This window comes from Neltuma alba, unplaced genomic scaffold (genome assembly GCF_004799145.2).
Source record: "Neltuma alba isolate B1F8T4 unplaced genomic scaffold, ASM479914v2 tig00003189_pilon, whole genome shotgun sequence".
NCBI classification, from domain to species: Eukaryota; Viridiplantae; Streptophyta; class Magnoliopsida; order Fabales; family Fabaceae; genus Neltuma; species Neltuma alba.
The window spans coordinates 1-22,949 of NW_021633180.1; the positions used below are offsets into that span (position 1 = coordinate 1).

General features: G+C 33.0%; 2 protein-coding genes across 6 annotated transcripts; both read left to right on the plus strand.

Moving 5' to 3' along the window:
* The first annotated feature begins 6,051 nt into the window (after window positions 1–6,051).
* LOC114740887 (transmembrane protein 33 homolog) lies at window positions 6,052–11,281 on the plus strand. Its single transcript, XM_028929128.1, has 9 exons — window positions 6,052–6,403; window positions 7,404–7,518; window positions 7,692–7,795; window positions 8,822–8,947; window positions 9,039–9,159; window positions 9,296–9,380; window positions 9,756–9,869; window positions 9,998–10,037; window positions 10,829–11,281. Exons 1-9 carry the CDS (start codon window positions 6,227–6,229, stop codon window positions 10,979–10,981), a joined length of 1,035 nt encoding a protein of 344 aa, XP_028784961.1. The 5' UTR covers window positions 6,052–6,226; the 3' UTR covers window positions 10,982–11,281.
* A 1,030-nt stretch (window positions 11,282–12,311) lies between these two features.
* On the plus strand, window positions 12,312–17,398 carry LOC114740889 (syntaxin-81). 5 transcript variants are annotated; one of them, XM_028929131.1, is made up of 8 exons: window positions 12,312–12,433; window positions 13,783–13,886; window positions 14,071–14,154; window positions 14,370–14,474; window positions 14,850–14,993; window positions 15,305–15,547; window positions 15,974–16,105; window positions 16,948–17,398. In XM_028929131.1, exons 2-8 carry the CDS (start codon window positions 13,809–13,811, stop codon window positions 17,089–17,091), a joined length of 930 nt encoding a protein of 309 aa, XP_028784964.1. In that variant the 5' UTR covers window positions 12,312–12,433; window positions 13,783–13,808; the 3' UTR covers window positions 17,092–17,398. The 5 variants fall into 5 exon arrangements, with proteins under 5 accessions (XP_028784964.1, XP_028784963.1, XP_028784965.1 ...); XM_028929130.1 differs by having other exon boundaries at window positions 12,326–12,433; window positions 13,786–13,886; XM_028929132.1 differs by lacking the exon at window positions 12,312–12,433 and adding an exon at window positions 12,799–13,116.
* The last annotated feature ends 5,551 nt before the right edge of the window (window positions 17,399–22,949 follow it).

Here is a 22,949-nt window from a genome sequence, read left to right on the forward strand (position 1 = left end):
ATAAATTAGGCAATGGATTTTAAATTGATAGTAATTTTATATCAATAATTTTAAAAATAAAGCAAAAGGCTAAAAATGAATAAAAAGACATCATCTAACGAACTAATCAATCCATATATTATTAATATCAATGTTGTATTATAATATAAAATTTATGACAAAAAGCATACTATTCATAAATTATAAATGGGAGAATTACAATCAAGTCCCATAAAGAAGAATAAGTAAATAACTACTAAAAGGTCTAATAAGATTTGAGCAACCTGTAATGACAAGTTCTAGAGTGAATAATAACAACCTTTAAGACTTATTTTGTAATTTTTTCTTTTGCATGAGATCTTATTGTAATTCTCCCATTATAAATTGTGTATCAAACTTTCAAATCTTGTAAAATAAAAAGTCATCAAACTCTTTTTCACGATGCAAAATAACTTGTAAACTGTTATAAATAAGAAGAAATATAAAGAAGAATCATACAGAGGAAGAGAGGATCAACAAGAGAGAGTATTTTTCATTCCTTTAAAGAGTACTCAATACATTATACATGGCCTCTATTTATAGGCACATACAGCATTTTACATCTTTGATAGAATCTACAAATTACATAATAATATGAGATAATTGTAGGATATAGAGATAATAGGAGATATAGAGATTATAGGAGATAGAAGAGATAATGGGAGATATATAGACATTCACAAAGATATTATTATATTTATAACACTCCCCCTATGTCCAATATATGAATTCCTCGTTAAAAAACTTCAACTAGGAAAAACCCTGTGGGACAAAAACCTAACGAAAGAAAAAGAGTACATCATTCATTGATACACTATGCAATATTGCCTCATTAAAACCTTGCTAGGAAAACCCAGTGGGACAAAACCATAGATAAGGAAAAAGAGTACACAGCGTGTCTCAACTCCTCCTTTTGGCAATCAGTTGACATCTTTGAGCCTACAAAGTCTAATATAACAAACAACCCTTCCAATATTGTAATGAGATAAAAACATCAAATATGAATTTTATGATCTTCTGAAAATCATGAGATGAATGGTCCTTTTATGGTTTATCTACACGTGGGTCATACTATGATCTCTTGACATGAGGATCAAACAAAAATACTTTATCTGTATAGCTATTAAGATTAGTCTTGGGTACCTTCAAATAAAATAATATTACCTCCATGACACCCTTAAAGTAATAAAGAATATTTTTAATTCCATTCCAGCATCTTCATGTTGATAAAGAACTATATCATGCTAATTAGCAAGTGATGTATCAGATTATATATGGCTAGATATATAAATGCTTCAGTGATACTAAGATATGGTACTTCTGGACCAAGTGTTTATTCATTACTTTCTGGAGGTCTAAATCGATATTTAGTCCATATCTAAAGATCTTACAACTACTGAAACATATAATGGGTATTGCTTATCCACATAATGGATGTGACTTATCTATATGTATTCTTCTAAAGCTTTCATTTCAATTTTTTTAAAAAGTAATTCGCAACTTTTGAAAACTCATCAGGAATTCTGATACTCTCATTATAAATAGTACTGATAACAACTCATTTTGAATCTTTTCACAAACAGACAAGTTGGAATAAGTTTACATCATTCCTTCAATTGATATTAACCACATATGTCTCATATAGAGACTTACTTCAATAGTATTCTTGAAAACATAATTGTATGCTTCTAGAAACTTAAATCCTTCAAGGATTTTCATACATTATGATCCATGTCTATTCATGTATTGGATCGTTTATATTTATACAAAGATTTGAATCCTTCTGGGATTCACATATAGTTTCACTATATAGTGAGTTACTGAATTGTATTTTCTAACACATATGAGATATTTTTATATATTATCAAACTATCAGATTGATAAGATACATAAAAATTCTAATTCACCACAAGACTGTATTTCTCTTTTCTTGTACAAATGCCCATTACACTTCAAGTGCTTGGGTTACAATGTTACGTCTTTTCTTTTCTATTGACCAACCATTTTTCTGTCTGTATCTCATGACAGATTTATATATAAGATCCTCATTTGATCACATGATATCATCAATAAAATTATTGTCGACAATTTTATTCCTTTATCGGTCCCCTTTTCTTTTATCACATATCGAGATCTTTATTGCTTTCAGACACTTAAACCTCTTCAAGGGTCAAACAATTGTATCTTAATCTCTTTTGCAATTCATGCCTCCTTAGTATGATCATCATGATCATTTGTTCCTTTTTCTTTTCTTTTGGAACCTATCATAATCTCATGCTTTTAGCATGTCTTCAAGAATATGAGCACTTTTAGCTGGAATATAAGAATTAAGAATTCTCATTTTGATCAGTAATTACATCTGGCAGATATTAATAATATTTTATGAATGCAATACTTTATGAACTTCTAGTTCATACTACTATATTTGAGGATCTACATTTGATAGTAAAAATGCATTTTATGCATTCTCTTTTCCAGCTACACATTTTCTCCCACTCATATTGGGAAAATATAATGTAGATCTTCTAAATCCATAAATCTCCTTTAGAAACATTATTTTGTTTCATTTAGAGACAAACAAGAATAAGGAGATTCTATCCAATATTGATCCCAACTTACTTTTAATATCCATCTATGTGCGTTACTGTGGTGGAATAATAGATATCACATATTTTAAAATGAAAAATGTCTGGCTCCTGACCAAAAGCCTATTATAATGGGAGAATTCACAATATATTGTTGGCTTGATGCATTTATGTGCAAAAATATATAAAATCAATCATCCCAACACTCAAATGGGAATTTTGTTCTCATAAACTCTGATATAGCTACTTATGGAGGTTTTTATAAAGCATATAATCATCAACAACATGAGGAACATTCATTAGCAATTTCAACGAGAATCATATTGATTTTATAATCAAGAACTTATGTACTCAATGTAATTATCTGAACATATTTGCAAACTTCAAGTTGCAAGTTGATCATAAACACTAGTGACCATTTTATAGATGCATCTTTCACTTACAGAGTATTACTTTGGTTCACGTGGTGTCTAAATGGGCCTATAAATAAAGTTGATACATTATAAATCTGTACGGATCTGATTTTGAGTATTACTAGTGATGTTCTCTTTGAGAACAAACAACACATAAAAATTCTTAAATTATATTATCATTTTTAAAGAATCTTCTGATTCTCTAATAAATGACAATGCACATTTTTCATGATATTTTGCATCATTATGATCCGGGATGATCTGACCGGTCATGCCAAACTATATATGTATAAACTTCTGGTTTATTATAAAATTATTCTCAATCATTAGTAAACTTCTTGTTACCATGTCATATCATTCATTTTTTACCTTAATATTTCATAAGGAATATGTTATTAATTATGGATTTTATCTTCAGGATAATAAATCATGATATAGCTCTTCTATGGCGTTATTTTTCATCTTTTACCTAATGGTAAAAACTTGTGCACTCATAGAAGGTTGAGCGCTACTGACTCTTTTGGAGCTTTTTCAAAAAGAATATGAGATATAAGGAATGACATTAATATTAATAATAACAAATTTCATCTAACATAATTCGCACTTGTATTTCAACAATCTTCCCCTCAAGTGTGAGTCATATAAATATATTTTTCTTATTTCTATATTTCAAATAGAGTGAATAGAGTAAGCTAATAACATATCTTTAACTTGAAAATCCAAATGCTTCCTAATTCAGATATAATAATGAATTTCAATCCAATTGCGCTATCACCTTAAAACCTTTTGATAAACAAATATTCTAATATATAGTTGTTTAGGAACTAATATATATTATTTTTCACTATATGATATACTTTACTTCTAGTTATGCTTTTTCAAAGTATGAAGTATTTTTTTTTTTCAAAACATAAAATTTTATGGATATTTAGTTATTCAAAAACTTCACTTCTTTGTATATATTATGTAATGCTTCAGAACTTATTCATAAAATTATAAATCCAACAAAAATTTGAGAAGATCTACAAGGACTAAAATCAAACTATATAGTTATGAATATTTAATTCGTAAGCCTTCAGGGCTATTTATAGTAAATATATATTTTAAAAATAATCTATGTCCCTTAATATTTGAACTATAAGCCTTCGGGACTTTAAAAATATCATAAGTTGTTATTTTCATGTCATTCAATAATATGAGTGTAATGGCTGATGGCCATTTAGTAATAGGAAATTATAATATTAATAAATATCAAATTGAATGTAAAGAATATATGAGAATAGATAAGAATAAAACTTAAATTTTAAATTAATTAAATATAACATGAAATAAAGAGAAAAGGTAAACTCTTTTACCAATACATCCTCCACTATATAGTAATATTTTCTCATAATCAAAACTATATGACTTCAGGCCATTTAATAAAGAAAATAAAGATACATGGCATCTAGCTATTTAATTTCAAAATAAAAAAATTAAAGATATATGGTTTCTGACCATAAGATAAAAATTTGATGTTATATGGCTTTAGCCAATTAATAAATAACAAAAAAATTAAATATTTATGACTTCTAGTCATAAATAGAACATCAAAGTTATATGGATGCGAGCCATTTAAGAAGATATAGAAAACTTATATATATAGGCTTCTGGCCATAAAATAAAAAATTCAACATGATATATATAAATAAAGATAAATTAAATATATATATGGCTTCCCATAAAATAGAAAATACAAATTATATAGCTTCTAATCTTTTAATGAGATAAAAAAATTCAAATATATATGGCTTCAAACCATTTAAAAAAATTAGAAAATTAGCCATATATATATGGTTTCTAGTCATAAGATTAAAAAAATCAAAGCTATATAGCTTTTGGCTATAATATAGAAAATCAAAATCATATGGCTTTTAGCCATTTAATTTGAAAAGAATAGAAAATTAGAGTTATATGACTTCTGGCCATTTAATTACAATGAGATGAAAATTTAGAATTATATGGCTTCTGGCCATTTAATTTTAGATGATAACTCTTTAAGGATACTAAGAGTATCTATTAGAATTTCGAGTTCTATCCAAATAGTGACGTTAGGTCAATAAGAAATAGGGAAAAAAATCCTCTCATCATAATTAAATTAGTTCGGAAGGTATAATATTTATGTCAAAATTAAATTGTAGCACTAAAAAGTAAAGCAAAATCTCCAATCATAACCATGAAACCCATGTTTAAAACAACGGTAGATAATTCTTTTAATTCCATATAATGGTTTAGATTATCCTAGATAAATTGAATAGGATTATGGATACTCTGAAACACCATATATGTGATGCTCAAGATATTTTTATTTGAACAAAGCAAAAGATACTCTACAAAAATAATAGAGATGATGCTCTAAAATTATGCTAGGGTAGAAAGGTATATCATACGCACCTTGATTAGAGTTTCGTGCTGATAACGTTTATAAATAAAGAAGAAATATAAAGAAGAATCATATAGAAGAAGAGAGGATCAACAAGAGAGAGTATTTCTCATTCCATTCAAGAGATACTCTACATTATACATGGCCTCTATTTATAGGCACAATTTTACATCTTTGATAGAATCTACAGATTACATAATAATATGAGATAATTGTGAGATATAGAGATAATAGGAGATATTAGAGATTATAGAAGATATAGGAGATAATGGGAGATATATAGACATCCACAAAGATATTATTATATTCATAACATAAACCTTTTTTTTCCTTTTTAAAAATATAAAAAACTAAAATAATAATATATGCTGTTAATATTATAAGGAAAAATATAAAAAAAATACTTGTTGAATTTCAAAATAATAAATAGATAGATAGTTTTGACATGTCTAATAGTCTAACTATTTATCATTTGAAATTTAATACGTATTTTACCTTCATTTTTCCTAAAAATTTTACTTTTCAAAACCAAAAAAAAAAAAAAAGCCAGAATTAATACCCACAGTGTTGGCCAAAAGAAAAAAAAAAAAAACCCACAGCTCTCCAACAATAAACGACACTTCGTAGGGATCGCCTGAGAAGCAGCCCTCCAACGACACCATCCCATCCATCTGAAGCCAAGCACCGCTCGAATCGAAGTTTCTCAATCCTCACTGAAAGCATCGGAGAAGGGACTTGGATTCTGCCTTTTGTGAAGAAACAGTAACTGCTGAAAGCTAATAGGGAATATGGGAGATGACAGAGAAGATCCGCAGAAACTGAAGCGGATTGCAGCGGCTTCCTATGACTACGAGAACGACCCAAGATGGGCCGACTACTGGTCAAATGTCCTCGTCCCTCCCCATTTGGCCTCACGTTCTGATGTCGTCGAACACTACAAACACAAGTTTTACCAGCGCTTCATAGTATGAACTCGTCTGTCTAACCCCCACTTCGATTAGTTTATGCTTGTGTCTGATTGTTGCTGTTCATGGGTATTTCCAGTTCTCTAAACTGGATTGGAGTGGTAAATTTCACTCGAAGCAAATGGCTTTGTCTATTTCAAAGTTGTTACATTTTTTTTTTTTGGTATGATGAATGGAAACCTGAAAATGTCATTTGGGCTGTACTGGGAGGTAAACCTTCCTCGGTTCGGGGTGTCTATTAGATTGGGTGCTGTAGGATTCGTAATTATTCGTGGAAAAGAAGAATATTATAATTGTTTTCCTTCAAGTATCTACTTGCCCATTGGGCATATGAGTTCTTGCGGTTGTGGCCGTATTAATATACAGTTGTTCTTGCTCCGGTTTAGATGCTTAAACTTCCAACAAAGAAGCACTTCATCGTGTTAGTCAATGCCTTTGTTTGTAACTTTTTATGACATAACTTCTCAACCATGCATGGTGATCAGCACGAAGCCATATGTTTATAATATTATTTCTTTCTATACCTCGTCCCTTATCACTTCAGATCATCATCATCTAGAATTAATGCAGTTAACCTCAGTCTGTTGCTAAGTAATTTGCCTCTGTTAGAAGGATCACAAGACCAGCCTTTCTGGCTATCAATAAAATAAGAACTGATTTCTTTGACGGTGTAATCTTTGTATTTCGGTTATTGGTTTATTGATTTTTTTAAGGAGAGATTAGACATTGATTTTTGGGTCTTAAGATTTCTTGTGTTGAGTTAATTTGATTCATTTTTCTAACTACTTGGGACAGTGTATTTGATTAACCTTTTTTTTAATTTTTAATTTTTATTTTTTAAAGAGTAATTTGTTACTCTCATGGTCCGTACTAGAATTAGATTCTGCACTCTTTGTAGGTAGCCACAAATGTAAAAGTTCACATATATTTTGACTTACCTGTAATTTCCGTTTAGATGCTGCGTAACGTATGTTGCACTCATTTCTTAAATATTCAATAGGATCCTGAGCTCATAGTTGAACCAATGTCTACTAGTGGTTCATCCCAGCCCTCACGGCCTTCAACAGCAACATCATCATCGGGAAGAAATGAACAAGCTCCCTCACGAAACGCAGGTAAATTTTTCTTTTTAAGAATATCCTGCATCTGTAAAAGCATTTAAAAAGGGAAAAAGAGGGAAAGAAAAGTGTATATGAAACCTAGCTTATCTTGTTTCTTTTGTTCTTCGGTTGAAGCTAGCCTGATCTTTTTATAACTGTTGAATTAAGTTTCAAACCTGATGCTGCAGGAGGATCAACCAATAGAGCCTCAGGAACATCTGCAACTACTGGTCCTCATCCATCTTCTTTGCGCTGGGATCGGCAGACAATTCAGTTTTCCGTTAATGCTTGGGTGAAGTTTTCTGATCATTGCTCAGATATGAATTAATTCATTCTATATCTTAACCTGCACTTGAACAAGTATTCATTCTTTTACTTCTTCACAGCTACAGTTTATGACACTTCACTTAATGACTTTTCACTTTATTTCCTTGTCAATGAAAACCCTCCACTTGTAGAACCCTTTGTTTTGGTTTTGGAATTGTCAACCACCAACTATGATATTGATTGGCAGCTGCTTAACAGCTTAAGTGGGATGGAGAATCCTCTTTCAAAAGCTAGCTATTGAGGTGGAAGAACTATGCCATTCAAATACCCATAGAACATCCCATGCTACTCGCTATGGAACCTAGACATTCCATACTACCGTAGTCTCCATCATTAGTATTCTATGTGAAATAATGTTGTAACAATAAGGATCTATATACTGTATGAATATTCTCAAACCCATTAGGATGGCATTGGAATGGATCAAGATACGTCTTTCATTACTTGTTCTCTTCTATTTTGCCTTGCCTCCACCCCATTCCTCTTGGATTTTTTTATTCCCCCTACTTGAAGCACAATAGTTTAAGGTATCAGGAATTATGATATTTAGTTTAGATGCTTTTTAGCAATTAAAGAATTTAATACAAAGTCAGTTATATTACCTCAGTGAATTTAAATTATATTATAACATTTCTTTTCGTTGTTTAGTGCTAGAATTTATAAAAATTTCTTATAAAACCATTAATGATATATTACTTCAAGTTAATTGAGTTATATGATTATACGGTAAGATGTATTTGCATTTATAAAATTTAGATTTTCCACTAAGCACATAACTCCCCTGTGAAAATCTTTTAAATACTAAAAGTACAACGATAGTTCTCTCAAAACCGTCTAAATCTGCCCAAATACCAGGTTAAGGTTGAATTATCTAACTCAGTTTGGGGGAAACAGGACAGGCAAATATTTTAGTCCCTTCAATCCATATTGTATGCTTACTCATCTGAAACGATGACTGTCACCGATATTTCTATGAATTTCTTTTGTTTAGGTTTTTGTTGTTGCTGTCCTTGCTATCATTCCACTGGTACCTAGGAATATTCAACAAAGGGCATATCGACTTTCTTTTATGGGCACAGCATGCTCTTCTCTATACTCTTTGTACTCACAATTTGGGGTAACTGTTCTGTTTTGATGTCACAGTCAATATTATCCACCTGATGTTTTCCAGCCTGGTCATTTCTGGTGCATTATCTTGTATATTGCAGAAACCAAGAGCATGGAATTTACAGGCGTTGCAAGTTTACTTTCAGTCAATAATTGCAACCAAAGATTTTCTCTATTTCATCTACTGTCTTACATTTGTTACTTCACATCTATGCCTTAAATGTGAGTATTACTTGGCTAGTTAATCCCATGATACTTTTGCTTGTGTCTCAGTATTTGTAATGTAATTAATATTTCCATTTCACCATGTAACTTCCATATATTGCCGTTGCATGATGTGTTGAAATTGCTGTTTTAGTTGCTTTGATTCCCATCTTGTGCCGGTCATTGGAGCATGTTACCAAATTCCTCAGACGTAACTTCAGTCGCTCCACTCTGTACAGGTGAAACTTTAACAGTCTATGGTTCTTATGATCATGTCATTTTTTGAGTACAAGTCATTTAGTGCAAATGTCATTTATGGTTTGTACCAATTATAAAACCTAAGATTCTCTCTTCATCTATTTTACTTGAATGTTGATTTTCAGTTAATCATTTTATGATTTTGACGCATTTTGTGAGATCAACATGATGAAAGAATAGTGCTACTAATGGATTTATATCATTATTCTTTAAATGACATGTGACCGTTTTAAAATAAATTGCTTGCATTAGAAATTTATAGAATGTAGTTTATTTATATGGAATTTGAAGCTTAGAATCTACTTGCTTGTGAGTTTCAAGAAGTAATATATTTATTTCTTTTCTAATGTGAATAGGAAATATTTGGAAGATATTTGTGTTTGGGTGGAGTCAAATAATACTACTCTCAGTATACTGACATCACATGCGGAGATTGCACTGGGCTTCCTTCTGATCATAGCACTATTCTCGTCTGTTTCTCTACTCTTTCTCTTTCCTTTTGACCCTAATGTTCCTTTGCTGCAGAGGCAGAGCCCCTTTTTGTTTTGTAGATATTGAGTACTTCAAGTAATTATATTTTCTTGGAGTATGAATGCAGGTGGCAGCGCAACATTATACAAACATTCATGTACTGGCAGGTTTGTTTCTCTTCTATCCAAATAAAGTTTGTATTGCATTTGCTGAGATTCCAGTACAATTAATGTTGTTGTAGATATCAAATTGCTTTATGCTCGTCCTTCCTGAAACTCTGATGCATATCCCGCCATGCACTCTGGACATATATGTTGTGCCTATTGACTAAGTAAATCATTGTTGTCACGGCACAGTGCCACATATGCAGCAGTTGTGGTGTTGCCAAATTTACATCCCACATTGGCATGCTGCGCCGGTTTTATAGAATATGAAATTATTCTTAGTTTTTTACTTGAATCCCAAAAATTTAAAACTGGTATTAATCTTGAATTTTTTTAAGTTTTAATGAACATTTTGATATTGATGGTATTGATTTATTTTCCGAATTAAGTGTTAATAGAAGAAATTAACGTTCTAAGAGAAGTTTTAAATTAAATCAAAAGATTAGATTTTTCCTCCCAAATGCATGCATTGCTTGTGAAATATTATTGAGAATACTTATGTCAGTTTCTACTTACTGCTGCTGAAAGAAGTTTTTCGAAATTAAAATTACTGAAATCTTATTTAGGATTAACTACCCCATAGATTGAATGAATTAAGCATGTTGTGAAGAATGAAATGTTAAAATTAAACGCTTATAAAACTTTGATAAATGATATAACGGCTTAGAAAACCAGAAGAACCATACAAAGATTGATGAATTACATCTGTAGATTTCTCGTGATTTTGTTTGAAGCATTGAAATTTCTAGGCATGACCCTGTACCTACATGTTATATATTTTGTCTTTTTTGCAGCTATTGAAGCTCATGTATCATGCTCCTGTTACTGCTGCCTACCATCAAAATGTATGGGCTAAAATTGGGAGAGTTGTTAATCCATTTATCAATCGTCATGCTCCGTTCTTGAATACTCCATTAGCGTCCATACGAAGGTGGTGGTTCAGATAGAAGTGAGGGGAAAACGCTGTGACAAGTAATTCTGTCGAGAAATTACTCAACTCTTCCATTTACTAGCAGAAAGAATGTCAGATCAAGGAACAAGTAGCTCTTTTGATCATACATAGAACTGAAGTCTTTACTATGTTCTCTTTTGTTTGAAAATAATGATCAGATCATGGATCGTGCTTTCACTTCGGTACTGTGTAAGTCCAAAATGTAGCTTCTATCAAACAATGTCTCAAATAAATCTACTTGTCAACTGATATGAGATGTATGGTTATTAACATGTCTGGTGTGCTCAGGATAATATATGCAAAATTTTGTTCAGGGGAAAGGAAGCGTTCTTTAGTTTTTGTTTCCCCCGGAAGAAACTGTTGTGGGAAAAGCGTTATCCAACAGCATGGTTATTTATCATATTATTAACTATGTGAGCTTCTATAATTTAGGTTAGCTACTGTGCATCTGTATGAAATTTGAGCTAGTTATATTGTCCATGGATTGCAAATTATGCGACTTTTATAGATTGTAATGTTTGCCTTGCCTAATACCGGGATTGGTGGTTTGTGCACTTGCTGCTTTCTGTGGATAAAGGAAGTCAAATGTCACATTACTTTCTTCCTTTGTTTCTCCCCAATATTTCCTCTTTTAAAAAATAATTGACTAATTGGGTGAGAATTTCAAAATAATCAATACAATTGATTGAGAAATGAAATTGTACCAGGCAGCGAGTGATCGAACTCATAGCTAAATGTCTAGCCTTTTTTTTTTTTTTTCTGTTGCCATTTTAAACATTCATAAGACGAGGTAAAAAGGATAATTGTTTTTCCATAAAAAGGGGCGGAGTACGAGAGGAGTAACTTGGTCTGATTTTAATTCAATTATAATTTTTTTTTGACCAGCATAATTCAATTATAATTCATTCTTTAGAATTGGACTCTTTGTATATAAAACAGTCTATGTACATTTTTCCATTTTAATTTTAAATATTAATAAAATCTGATGATTTCTTCGAAACTCGTCTCAAGCGGCAGAAGAAGCTGACATGGCATCTAGTCATTGTTTCATCAGCTTATGAGTCAGATTGAAGCAGGGGGCCCCCAAAAAAAAAAAAAAAAAAGGACTCGTCACAACGCAGATGGTTTGGGTCGGGTCGTCCGCTTCCACGTTGAGTATTTCAGTCGACGGAGAGGGGGAAGGAGATTCTCGATCGATCGACGGCGCGTCTTGTGGTTCTTGTGCGAGATACCAAATGGACTAACTGTTGATTTATAAAAGGAAATTCAAAAACCAAAACTCGAAAATTCCACACCGGCCGGCACCTATTGTCTATTAAGTATTAACCCTTGTTCCTCCTCTTTGTTTGCGCTGTCAAATGGTTCAGATTGTTCCAGAACTCCAATCTCACACCTCTCTCTACGCTTGCATTGGCGGCTTCTCTTCTCTTCTGGATCGTCGCTCGAGGTATCCCCTTGTGTTTTCTTCACAAGATTCATATCCCTCTGCGCTTTGTTTGCTTGATGCTTCTTTACTTTTTTGCTCCCTCTCCAAAGAGGAATATGACGGGTAGCTTCTATCAACAGTATTTGTTTGCATCGTTTTCTGTCGTCTGGAACATTTTAAATGTTAAAAAGTACAGGGACTGAATTATGATAAGTTAAACTTGGATGAGCGATAATCGAGTTAAATTAAAAGTACGGGGGAAAAATGACTAATTTTTCCTTATTTTTAGCTACTTCACGATTCGGTCGCATATGTTGCTCCTCTCCGTTCTCGGTGGTTCATCGTGATCCCGCCGTGGAGATCTCTGGACGCTCATTCTCTCTCGTTCACACTTCTTCGTTATCTATGTGCTGTGTGCCACCGGCAGTTCTCTCTATCTCGTGCTATCCCCTCTTCTGCGCGTTTCCAGAGTGAGCGATTGAGATATAGTGAGCAGGGAGACTGAGAGGGCGCTGGCTGAGCCGGCGGAGGGAGAGACTGATAAATATATTCAAATTGATACCTGGAGGCGATTTTCTTTGTGTTGATTCTGTATTTCTAAATCCCCCGTGTCGATTAGAGGAGTGCCTGCCTGGCAATTGGGTTCTATGGGATTTGAAGGAGGCTGTTTGGTTTAATCGAATACTCGTTCTCATTTGAATTACGTGAGTGTTGATCTGCATTCTAACTTGGCTCTTACTTCTCTTATTGGGATACTTCTCCGGAATTGGTCATTGGCTCTTGCATGAAGGCATGATCGGCGATTTTGGGATAGAATTTTTCTTGCAATGAACTTATGTTAATGCTATATATTCTTACTAATGGGCATGATTTCTGGTAGTAAAACGGAGGTTGAAAATCTATTTATACGCGATTTTTGTTGAGTTCTGAGGACCATGAATAAGTTTTGTTCAGAATCCATTGTCTTTCGTCCATGTGCCATGGTTCTTGCTATGTATGAATTGCGATGAGAGGATGCATGGATAAGAAGATTTTCGGACCTTCTGTTTCTGTTATTTGATTGAATCATGGTGGCTCCCATCAGTAATGTTCGTTTCCTAAATATGAATAATTTTACTGGGTTAGGTTGCCATTCTCCTTCGCTATTTCAGACTATAATGATATGGAAGCCCTGACGCTCAGTTGATACCTTTGGTGCAATTCAACTGCTGTTGTTAGTTAAGATAGTCTATATACAATCGTAGCCCTTGATAGTCATAAACTAACAGCTCCTCTTTTAAGAAAGGTTGCTCTGTCCATCTTGTTTGGTTTGCATCTTGTTCAGGATTTGATTGCAGTAGTTCACTAAGTAGTTGTTGGCTTTACTATAGCAGACATTTGTGGCTTGGTGGTTTAGATGGCAAGGGTAAGAGATAGAACAGAGGATTTCAAAGATGCTGTACGACAGAGTGCTCGCTCTTTGGGGTATGATGAGGTTAGTTCATTCTCTTGATTCTATTATTCTAAATGCCCATAAATTCTGTTTCTGGTAAATAATTTATATGGATTGGATCGACTGCTTATCTTATTGGGGTGTTTTTGTGGGGATGAGGGTTTTTTTCAAATGGAATCTTTGTTACATTACTGCCTCATCTTATATAGTTTGATAATTTTGTCAGGCCAAATTGGCATCAGTCATGGCTTCTTTTATCATTCACAAACCTCGGCAAAGGTCACCATTTACTAAAGCGGCACTGAAGACGGTATACTCCACATTGCCAACCCCCCCCCCCCCCAACAAAAAAAGAAAAGAAAAGAAAATCTTTTCTGAAACTGTATTCATTACCTGATCAGCACAATTTGGTTGTAAAGACAATGTGATTACTATTGTCTTATTATTCACTAGGAAAAGAATCTAGTCAATCATTTTTTATGTTTCTCAATCTCTGTTATGCCTCTTTCCTTTTTGTTTTATTAGCTTGAGAGTATTGGAGAATTGGACCAGTTCTTGTTGAAGCACAGAAAGGATTATACAGATCTGCACCGCACAACTGAACAGGAGAGAGATAGCATAGAACATGAAGTAAGCTATGTGTTTCGACCTGAGAAACTAGTTTCTGATCTTATTTGATGTATCACAGTATATACATTAGCACTTAAGAAATACAGACTGGTATTATCTGTCCTGCTTTGACTAATACCATTATTAGATCAAGCTTGTTCTGTCAATTTGCTTCCATTTAGAATGGATTCTTTATTACTCAGTAATATCTATGAGTTGAGAGTTTTAGCCCATTTCTGCAAGGGGTATTAGTTCATCATGTTGTTGAATGCATTGGTGGACCATCCCAAATAAAAGTTAGAAAATTACGGTGCCCTTCATTGTTATATAAATTCAGTTAAGCATCTTTGAAAATATATTGTATATATTTTTAACATGATCATTTTATATGTCCAGGTCAGTACTTTTATTAAAACTTGCCAACAGCAAATTGAGGTTCTAAAAAACAGTATTAATGATGAAGAGGCGAACTCAAAAGGCTGGCTTGGCATTGCAGCTGCGAAGTCTAATGTGGACACTATAGCCCACAAACACGGGGTGGTAAGGACTTCTCTTTATTTTTTCCTTTTTTATAGCGCCCTAAAGAAGAGCTCCTAGACAACTGTTCTAGTTGGTTAAATGGGTTTTGAATATTTATCTGCAACAGGCATTTCATGTGGATTAAAAGCTGTACTCTATATATATCCTTGTCTGTACTCTGTACTTCTTGCATTCCCATTTTCTACACCTGTCAAAGTTTGAGTATTCTTTTGAATTTTTTTAATGCTAAAATGTTGCATGAACTGAAAGTGTTTACTTAATTTTCTTTTTTGGTGTATTAATTGTTTGTTTGCTACTTTCTTGAACTATAGGTTCTAATTCTGAGTGAGAGACTCCATTCCGTAACTGCTCAGTTTGATCAGCTCAGGGCTGTGCGCTTCCAGGATGCTATTAATAGAGCTATACCACGAAGAAAACTTAACCGTATGACCAAAAAGGATTCTGCAGAAGCTTCAAACTCAGGCAGTATGGAGCTCAGAGAACCTGATGAATCACGCAATGAACCTCTAAGAGTCCAACAGCAACTCTTGGATGATGAAACACGTGCTCTTCAGGTTATCAGAATTTTCTAACTTATGAGTTTGTATTGGACTTCATCTGTCATTTACACATGGCCAGTAGTAGAACATAGAGAGATAATAGGTGGATATAGAACAGAGAGAGAAAGAAAGGGAGAGAGGGAGAGTGGAACGTGAACGAGAGGGAGGGGCTGTTCTTCTGAATTTCACAGTAGGCAATGTGAAAAATACAATCATCTAAATCTTCTTTTCGGAATAATCAAGGCTATATATATATATATATATATATGGATCCACTTGCAAAATTTCCTTTACAAGAGGGAAACTTAAAGCTTGCTTGGCCAACATAAAAGTAAATCTAAGGTTTCCTTCTATAAGTTTTCCTGTATTTCCTATCACACTTGTTTTGTGATTGTTTGAGATTCTCATCAGAAATCCTTTGCTTGGTTTTATTTCTTGCAGGTGGAATTGACTAGTCTTCTAGATGCAGTTCAAGAGACTGAAACAAAGATGGTGGAAATGTCTGCACTGAATCACTTATTATCGACCCATGTTCTGCAACAAGCTCAGCAAATTGAGCTCCTATATGACCAGGTTAAATGTCACATTGCTCACGGTTTTTTCTTTATTATTTGGCTGTTTAGGTGTGTGCGCAGTTATGTCATGGATCATTGTCGCTTGTTAGCCATATTTGTCTCCTATTCCTATCTCATATATCTCTAGTTTGAATTCTCTGTCTATTTTTTCTTCCTCAGTACAGTGGAAATTTGTAGCTTTCATAATCTAAGGCTTTTATACTTTATAATTGAAACTATCAATGCCATTTGAAGAAGTGCAAGAATCTTGTTGCTCTTATGAATGGTGGAAAGACTCAGGCTTGAATGTGATACTTGTTTAACTTTGTGCCTTTCATAAATCTGGGTGACTTTGATATTTCAGCTATTTGAAATAAGTGTTAATTGACTGCACTGCATTTGGGTGTCTAGACTCAGGAATGCTACGTTTAAGATATGGTAGTATTTGATGCCCGGTGGTTGTAGAACTCCTATACCTGGAGGCCCCAAATTCTGCTATGGCTTGTAAATTCCTGTTGTATTTTAACTCGGACGTTCTTTAATCTCAGAAGCTTCAAACTTCCCCATTGGCAGTATCCTAAACTCCAAATTCATTTTCAAGCTCAAATATCTAATCTTACAATTTTGGAACATTCACACTGTTTAAAATGGCACCAGAGTACGCAGTTTAAAATTTAAATATTTCTTGATGTCTAACGACTGCTGGAATATGGTTTATACTCAGATGTTAAGGACGATGATTAATTCCACTAGATTTCGTTTGGTCACATGTGGTTCAATAATTTCCGGCGTATTAGTTCTCCCCAATCATTTCAAAGTTGTATGACATGTATTAATAGTTCTTATTTGGCATCCTGACAGGCTGTTGAAGCCACCAAGAATGTGGAGCTTGGTAACAAAGAACTGTCCCAGGCCATTCAGCGGAATAGCAGCAGCAGAACATTTCTTTTGTTGTTTCTTTTTGTACTTACTTTTTCTGTCCTCTTTCTTGATTGGTACAGCTGAGCACATTGCATTTTTCCTTAGTAATGTTATTTTCACAGCACTTGCTTTATTTTCCCGGTCAGTTAAATATCCCAGTGTTATTTATCCTCTGGGAAGATATGCTTGTCCAGATTTGGTGTATACACGAGGTGGAAGAAATGTAAATACATTGAAAGCTATTTAAGTGAGAAATTTATCTGGGTGGAAGAAACTTGATGATGCCTTGCTAGAGTCCACTCATATTTGGGTCCGCTGTTTTTTTGACCACTTGTAATTTGAGTTAGCTGGGATTTGGATGAACGTCAATATACCATATATTATTCATTAAGCCTGATGTGCATGGTTTTGTTGCCATTCATGTGATTTTTTTTAGGGGTTCTTGAGTCATAATATGTTTTTTTTTTAATTTGAAATATATAACTAGCCTTGTTGTTCGTACATGGATTTTTTTTATTTTTAAATATGTCATTATTCGAACCACATCCGATTAATTCAAGTTAGAAGAATCAAAGGCAGAATGGTAGATATCACATGATTCCTGACAAGTCATATAAAATTATACTATCTCCGATTCTAATTATAAGATCTCGTTTACAGTCTATAAATGAGATCTTATACTTAAAAATTGAAAATTATTTTGTTTCTTTTGTACTCCTTTTCAATATTTACCGTAGAGTCCGGAGAGGTTTGGCTGGTGTTAATATTTACCTAGGTAAATGTTGGTGGAGTAAGTTCTAGTTTTCATCCTGACAATCGATCATTAGAAGCCTACAATATGTTGGTCTGATTATTGGAATTTAGATTCTAATCTTTCCTTTTCAAAATGAAGCAGTTGACGTGAGAAAAGTAGGTGGATTTTTTGTCTCTTTTGCCAACGAAAAGTAGGTGAAATTTGAATTCTCAACTACCAGTTTTTATACTTTGGCCAAAAAAACAAAAATTACTTTTTCAATTCTAAATATAAGATCTATTTTATAATATAAATTATATTATAAAATAAGTTTTATATTTAGGATTAGAGTAGTACTATTTATTATATTTTGACATATACAGATTTAGGTAGGTTCGAAGTTGTAAGTTCCTGCGGCTTGCAAGACTCTCGAGCACGTCATAGAATAATCTTGCTTTTGACATCTGCTCGTACGTAAAGTTTTTTAATCATTTTTTTAATTAGAGAGGGAACACTAATATTTTGAGATTATAAGTGGGAGAAATCCATAATTTCCCACTTACTAAGAAACTTTTATATCATTAGGCTATAAAGCCAATAACACCATATTCTTTTTCTAGTTTCGCATGATATTTACTTGTTTTTCCAGGGATTCTTTTCGTGGAACTCTCCAATTGAATTCGTATTTTAACCATCTTATTTTTTATTTTAATTACTTATATTCCATAAAAGTAAAGTTGGGTGGGCTTTTATGCCTGGTACAAAATTTCAAAAGGGAACCACCTTATTTATCACTTTATAAATGTAATTTATCATATATTTTTTAAATATATAAATTATAAGGTTAATTTTTTTCTTATGAAATGGAACCAAAATGAAACCACAAAAGTAGAAAGATGAAGACAAGAGAATGATAGAACTTTTTGTATTTGTTTACTTGCACTACAATACAAATAACATGCCCTATTTATAGGCATAGTCTTACACATAGATTACAATTGTTCTTAAATGAAAATAGTGGATAATCAATCCCATGAATGTGAATGGAGGTGAGTTATAAGAGTGAATGGATAGTGGAGGAATAATGGATGGTGGAGGTAGTGGAAGTTACTTGGAGAAGATGAAGAGGAAGGGGTAAATAGATATCCACATAATATTCATAACACTCCCTCTTAGATGTCCATTATACAAATATGTGTCTCGTTAAAAAACTTCAACTAAGAAAAACCCTGTGGGATAAAAACCTAGGGAATAAAAAGAGTATACATTTATCGATATACTTTCTAGTGCTACCTCATCAAAAACCTTACTAGGAAAAACCCGGTGGGATAAAAACCATAGTCAAGGAAAGAGAGTACAACATGTGTTAACTCCCCCTCTTAGTAACATCAATAGATATCTCTAAATCTACGGCATCCAATATCATGAATAAGCTTCTCAAATATCATATAAGGAAGTGACTTGGTGAATAAATCTGCCATATTTTCATTGGAACGGATTTGCCGGATGTTGATTTCACCATCTTTTTGAAGATCATGAGTGAAGAAAAATTTTGGTGAAATATGTTTTGTTCTATCTCCTTTAATGTACCCTTTTTTTAGTTACGCAATACATGCAGTATTATCTTCATACAGAATTGTCGAGATCATTTTGTTGGAAGATAAGCCACAGGTAGTTTGTATGTGATGCATTATTGATCTTAGCTATACACATTTTCAACCTGCTTCATGTATTGCAAGAATTTCTACATGATTAGATGATGTGGCTGATATGGTTTATTTCATAGAACGCTATGAAATGGCTGTACCACCATATGTGAACAAATAGCCTGTTTGTGATTTACCGACATGTGGATCAGATAAGAATCCAGCATCTGCATAACCAATGAGTTCAGTCTTGGGTACGTTTTAGTAAAATAACCCCATGTCCATAGTACCCCTGACGTAACGAAGCACGTGCTTAACTATATCTTGTTAATAGGTTAACAACAAATAATATATCAGGTCGTGTGCGACTAGCAAGATATATGAGCGCACCAATTATACTAAGGTATGGTACTTCTGGACCAAGTAGTTCTTCATCATTTTCTCGAGGTCTAAAAGGATCTTTATCTTTCTCCAAAGATCTTACGACCATCAGAGTATATAATAGATGTGATTTATCCATATAAAAATGTTTTAAGACCTTTCTTGTATAGGTTTCTTGATACAAAAAGATCTCATTTCTTAAATATTCAATTTGCAATCCAAGACAAAATTTGTTGTTCCCAAGTCCTTCATTTCAAATTCTTTCTTTAAGCAACCCATAGCTTTTGTAAGCTCTTCAGGAGTTCCAATGATATTTATGTCATCAACATAAGCAGCAATTATAGCAAACTCATTTTCAAATCTTTTCATAAAAATACATGGGCAAATTGGATCATTCTTGTATCCCTCATCCAATAGATATTTGATTAAACGGTTATACCACATACGCCATGATTGCTTCAATCCATAGAGAGATTTATTTTACTTAATTGAGTATTGCTCTTGAGAACTTGAATTGTAGGCTTCTGGCAACTTGAATCCTCCATAGAGTTTCATATAAATATCATTGTCAAGTGAGTCGTACAAATAGGCAGTAACAACATCCATCAGATGCAAATCGAGCCCTTCTTTTACTGCCAGACTAATTAAATATTAGAAAGTAGTTGCATCCACCACTGGTGAGTATGTTTCTTCAAAATCAATGCTAGGTCTTTGTGTAAAGCCTTGGGCAACAAGTCATGCCTTATGTCTTACAATTTCACCATTTTCATTTTGTTTTCACACAAAAACCCATTTGTATCTGACTAGTTTTACATCTTCAGGTGTATGGACTACAGGTCTGAAGACTCCAGTGAATTTAATTCAGCCTCAATTGTATCTTTCCATTTTGGCCAATCTTTTCTTTGGTTATATTCACTAATAGACTTTGGTTCATGATCTTCATCATCATTCATCATATCAAGCACTATATTATACGCAAAAATATCGTCAATGTTGACTTCATTTTGATCTCATCGTATTTCATTCATAACATAATTTATTGAGATCTCATCATTTTTGCACATTTCAGGTACCTGAGTTTCTTTTGGAATTGAGATATTAGCATTATCTAATGACTCCTCTTGAATTACTATTTTTTCTGGATTATCCTCAACTTGGCCATCTATATTTTTAGCTCCTTTTCTCTTTCGAGGATTTTTATCTTTGGAACCAATGGCCTGTCACGCTTCATGCGTGCTTTAGATTCATTTATAATAGCAGGTTGTCCAACAAGGACATCAATTCTGATAGGAGCATTGGTAGCTGGAACATGTGATTTGGTCACTTTCTTTGGGTCAGTAAATGCGTATGGCAACGAATTAGCTAACCTTTGTGAATGAAGTATCTTTTGAACTTCTAGTTCATATTGTTTTATACGAGGATCAAGTTGAGATAATGAAAGTTCCTTCCAACTAATCTCTTTTTCCAATTGCTTCTTTTCTCCCTCTAATGTTGGAAATTTTGATTCATCAAAATGACAATCGGCAAATCGAGTGGTAAATAAATCTCCTGTTGATGGTTTTAGATATTTTATTATAGAAGGAGATTCATATCCAACATATATTCCCATCCTTCTTTGGGGACTCATCTTAGTACGTTGTGGTGGAGCAATAGAAACATATACTGCACTTCCAAAAATTCTTAAATGGGAAATATTCGGTTCCTGACCAAAAACCAATTGTAAAGGGGAGGACTTGAGATAACTTGGTTGCCTAATACGAATTAATGTTGCTGCATGCAAAATTGCATGTCCCCAAGCAAAATTTGGGAGATTTGATCTCATCAGTAATGATCTTGCAATTAATTGTAGTTGTTTAATTAATGATTCTGCAAGTCTATTTTGTGTATGAATATGTGTTACAGGATGTTCAATATCAATCCTAACAGACGTACAATACTTATTGAAAGCTTACGAAGTAAATTAACCAGCATTATCCAAACGTATTCTCTTGATTGGATAGTCAGGAAAATGTGCTTTTAATCTAATTAGTTGAGCAAGCAACCTTGCTAAGGCCAGGTTATAAGAAGATAATAAGCAAACATGTGATCATCTTGTTGATGTATCAATTAAAACAATGAAATATCTAAATGGTTCACATGGTAGGTGTATTGGCCCACAAATACCCCCTTGTATGCATTCTAGAAATATGAAAGACTCACTTTCTATTTTTGCTGGTGATAGTCGAATGATTAACTTTTCTTTAGAACATGCAGCACATGAGAAACATGTGATTGTGGAATATGTTGACTTTTTAGTGAATGTCCACATGAATTCTCAATTATTTTTCGCATCATAATAGTTCTAGGATGGCCTAACCGGTCATGCTGAATATTAAATTCATTCTCACTTGTAAACTTCTGGTTTATAATAGCATGTATTTCAATTGTACTAATACGTGTGTATTAAAGCGTGAAGAAAAGGCAGGTAATTTTTTTAAAATGCATTTCTAACCAGAAATTAAATTTGTGATAACCAAGTATTCTTAATTTCCTTCATTTATTGTTTCAACATGATATTCATTTCTGCGGATATCTTTGAAGCTCAATAAATTTCTATTAGACTTGGTAGAGTAAAATGCATTATCAATATGTAATTTTGTTCTTTTAGGTAGCAATACATCAGTTCTTCCAAAGCCTTCAATGAGGTTTATACTTCTAGATATAGTCTGAACATTGACTTCCCGTATTACTAGAGAAGAGAAATATTTCTCATTTCTGAGTATTGTGTGAGTTGTTGCACTATCAACGAGACACAAATCTTCATTATTGATGTCAATAATGGTCATTCTTCAATAAAAAGAACATAGAAAAAAGATTAAAAAGAAAACAATTAATAAAAGAAAACATAATTTTATCATGAATAAAAACTCATAATTATATTTATTTTGGGGGTAATACAGAATTTATTGTGATAGATGAAAGAGCACACTTATAAGCAAAACATGAAAATATACTTAATTATAAAAACTCAATTACATTAAGATGCCTCATTTTTTGACACTTCTATCATCAATTAAGTGATCAATTCTTCCATTAAGATTGGCAAAGAAATCAACAACATCCAAATGAGTAACATCCATGTTGCCATAATCAGAATCGCCTTCTTCTCTAACAAAATTTGTTTCCACCTTTGACTCTTTGCC